The 3,869-nt window shown below is 43.0% G+C and overlaps 1 protein-coding gene across 1 annotated transcript in view; it reads left to right on the forward strand.

Moving 5' to 3' along the window:
- Positions 1-317: 317 nt before the first annotated feature.
- LOC104514451 (putative bifunctional UDP-N-acetylglucosamine transferase and deubiquitinase ALG13) overlaps positions 318-3,869 on the forward strand; it is a gene marked incomplete at both ends in the record, with an annotated part of 15,597 nt that continues 12,045 nt past the window's right edge. The window contains 4 exons of the mRNA XM_010158135.1: positions 318-401; positions 1,318-1,368; positions 2,105-2,151; positions 3,096-3,168. Of these exons, the coding sequence (XP_010156437.1) occupies positions 318-401; positions 1,318-1,368; positions 2,105-2,151; positions 3,096-3,168 (255 nt within the window). The remainder of the gene's footprint in view (positions 402-1,317; positions 1,369-2,104; positions 2,152-3,095; positions 3,169-3,869) is intronic.

A 3,869-nucleotide genomic window follows, 5' to 3' on the forward strand; every position in this document is an offset into this window, starting at 1 on the left:
CCCAAGGCCCGGGGTGGGTGTGAGGTGCTCCTGGAGACCCCTTCTGGGTGCCTGAAGCGAGGTGTCGTGGCGGGGTGCGTGTGGGGACGGGTGCGAGCAGCTCTCCGGGCTGTGGGGCCGGCAGGCTCCTGGGCCACTTGGACTCCCCTCAGCCTCTTCCCCCAAGTGCCTGTGGGCCTCGGCAGTGCCTCCTCTGTGAATTGCGCTTGGTGGTTACCCCTTGAAGTAAAGCATGAGTAAAGTAAGCCTAATGTGATGCAGAAATTAAACTCTGCAATTTTTCTGGGTTTTTTTTCCGTTACTTTTATTTTTTTCAGCTGTTTTCATCTCAAATTCATCACATAGAAGTTAGGAAAGTTTGCGTCTCGTTTATGAGGCAACACCAGCATAAGTTTGAATCTGTAAGTAATGCGCGTGTTAGGCAGTTTTGCACGTGTTGTGAGGACGCAATGCGGGAGGGGGGCGAGTGCCTTAGCCGTATCACACCCGCATAAACATCTGTGCTGAAAACAGGCCGTGCTTTGCCAGGCTTGATGCATGTTAAGAGAAAAGAAATGGCAGGGTGGTTGCTTGCTTACCTTGGAGTCATGCAAGTTTTATTTGACCTTATGTTTCTGAAGTTCCTGAAATCAAGCAAGTCGTTAATACCCAAGTAACCAGTAGGGCGACAGCTGTTTGTGTAGCATATTCTCTGTGGAGGAACCGTTGTGGAATTTAGTTGGTAGGAAATAATGTAGGGTTTTGGAGTAAAAAACGAACATCGGAAGATGGTGTGAAACTCCAGAGAGTGTTTAATCATTGTATAAAGCGATGTTGAGGGGGTGGGGAGGTGTTGATTGTTTGGTTTTGCGTACGTTGGTTTTTGTGGGTGCTGGCACATGGTGGTTTGCACGGCACAGTTTTGTGTGGCATTTTGTATGGCTTTGGGGTTTTTCTGGTTTGTGTTTTTCCCCTCTGTAATCAGTTAGGCCCTTAATCTAATCTAGAAAGGGAGATGAGTTGCAGAGATTTACTCAGACTCATGTTCTTGATTTTTTTAGCATTTCTTGGTATTTCCACATTGGTACCCCAAATCATTCCTGTGCTTTAAGGCAAGGAAGAGCTTAAGTCATACCCCCAAGTCCAACCACAGCCCTTCAGAACCCAAAAATGATAGAAGTTGTCAGGCCAGTCCCAAATGTGGTGTCTATACTCCTAGCCCCTGTCCTGCCTGTTCCTGTTGAACAGCTGCTAATGTATGGCGTAGTGTTTAGCTTTAACTTGGCTTTCCAACTAGCTGAGTTTTTATGTTTGCTTTCTTCTTCATTTTGTTGAAAGTATGTGGAAGGATCATTTGAGAAATACCTTGAACGACTAGGAGATCCAAAGGTAAGACTGATCTAATACTTGTCAAGAGATTAGAATTTCAGGAGACTAGAACAGGAAAGCAATTAGGTAATGGTTTAAAATGTGGTGGTTTGGGATTTTGTTTGCTGGACCCCAGTCCTGGGGTCTCATTTGCATAGGTAATACTATGGGTTTGTACTGAATATTCACATGTATAAACAATATCAGTTCAAGCGTAGAATTTGTGCTGGTGCAAGGGAGCAATCTATGCAGACTGGACAGTAAAGCTGAGGCCTCTCATGGGCCTTAATCATAATTGCAATTCTTCTTTAAGGAGGAAAAAGTAAAGTATGTGGAGTGTACCTCGTGTCAGGTGTTTATCAGATTTTGCAATCCCTTGCTTTTTCCTTTACCCCCAGGTTTGAATACTAGAGTTCAGAGTTTTCTTTATTTAGACTTTAACTAAGAAGTATAGCGAATGCACAGTCTCTGAAACAAATGCTGTGTTTTTAATTAAAAAAAAAAAGTATCTTGAGTGATGTGTTTGAGAATTGCTGTGAGAACTGGTTCCACCTTACTCAGCTTGGTAATCATGGCCATCCTGTGTTGCAGACTTCCCCCTGGAAATCCTATTATCTCAACTATCAATGCATTGATTGTTTGTTTTTAAAAACTTGATGAGTTCAGTTAGGTATTTTAATACTACAGAGAGCTCAAATAGAGTTCTCTGTGTAGGAGACAGACCTACTATCTCCTATAATCTTGTAATTTTGCACAGGAAAGTGCTGGCCAGCTGGAAATGAGTGCTTTGTCAGAGGTGTACAAGTAAGTGTCTCTCTCTTACACTTCACTGTATTTTGAACTTGATGGTGTTTGGGTTCTGGGCCCAGAACCTTTTATTTGTTTGTTGCTGAGATACTAATGTATGAAACATGGTGAAAAATGCTACTACCCTAATGAAGTTACTTAAGCTGACATGGTAAGTGGGTGCCATCACAGCTCCTGTTCTCATGCTGTGGATTAAGGGGAGGGTCAGTTTCCAGTGATATTTGTTTGTTATCTTTCTGCTGATGTTAAACTCTGAAGTCAGGTGTTTCCTTCTAGTGGCTGAATGATGGAAAATGGGAAAAAACAGGAGCTGTGTATAGTGGAAACACTGTGTGGTAGTTACAGACATGACTAAAACTCATGTAGGTGTTCTTGAAAGTGCCAGTAGTGAGGAGTACTTGCTCTACTTGGTGCGTAAACCCTCATAGTTGTTCCAAAGGGAGCGTAAACCTGCGCAGGTGGTGCTGTCTTGGTAGAGATGCTGCTATCCTGTAACAAGCAGTCTGGTTCTCCAGTGGTAGAAGGAAGAATCCTCCCTTTGCAGGCTCTTCCTGTTCCAGTACTAAAGGAACAAACTGAAGTTTTAGGAGTTACTAGTTCACTGTACTGAGGCTTTAATGTTTTCACAGGGTGACTAAATCAGACTTAATTGTCTCAGTGTCTGAGCACCCTGCTATAAGCAAAAGTACTTGACGTCATCTGTCACTCAGTAGAATGGTCTTCCCAGATCACCACCTTTCCCCCCCCCCACCCCAGATGGGTGGTGTTTGCTCATCCAGCTATTGCTGTACAGTAGTATTCATTCATTTGGAAAAGTACTCTACTTGATTTTTATATGAACCAACAGCAGGTTCTCTAAACAGCTCCCTGCAAACTTCTTCATAAAATGGTTCTACTAGAAGTGTGCGCTTTCAAGTCTTGTTTTTCCTCTGCTTACCTAGGCGAGACTTTATTCTGTACCGGTACCCTGGAAAGCCAGCTGCTTACGCTACAGACAATGGCTTTGCAGACAAGGTGAGGAAAAGCGAGGCCACTTCCTACCTCTGAATCCTAGCTACCTCCAGTTCTGCTTAGTTGTAAAAACTTGCCACTGGAGCTCTTGTATGTGAGAGCACTGGAGTTACCTGAATAAAACCCCTAAGCTGACTTCAGGTCATGCAAAAGCACAGTATTTGCCAAGCAGTTAATTACATTACACTAGCTTTGCCTCCCATCTGAGGGATGCAGTGTGTACTGTTTTCCTGCCAGTCTTTTTTTTTGTTACTCCAGCTCGTTATTGGAAAAAAGTTTAATTTTGGCAGGAAGAGGTAACATCACAATTCCAGAATATTCTTTCATGTTTCTGAAGTCTCTTTGGGTAAAAATACTTCCCAGTGGGAATCGGACTGATATGACAGGTAGGATGAAATACCTGGGTTGAGTTGAAAAGCAGAACAATATATAGTTACCATATTGGTGAAGAGATTTTCTCCCCCACCTCCACTTATTCTCTTCCTGAAGTCAGACCAGGTGTGCAGCTTTTCTTTCTGAAAAGGTGAGGTTAATGGGAATGGATTAATCTAAAGAACTTTCAATTCTATGACATACAAATTAAGCCCAGTTAAGAATAGGAGCTAATGGAACAGCTTATCTACACCAGAATTACTACTGGAGGCAAAAAGAAGGAACTTAAAGGAGAAATACTCTGTATTACCTCCCATCTCCTCCCCCCACAC

Source organism: Eurypyga helias, unplaced genomic scaffold (genome assembly GCF_000690775.1).
Source record: "Eurypyga helias isolate BGI_N326 unplaced genomic scaffold, ASM69077v1 scaffold39378, whole genome shotgun sequence".
Classification (NCBI taxonomy): domain Eukaryota; kingdom Metazoa; phylum Chordata; class Aves; order Eurypygiformes; family Eurypygidae; genus Eurypyga; species Eurypyga helias.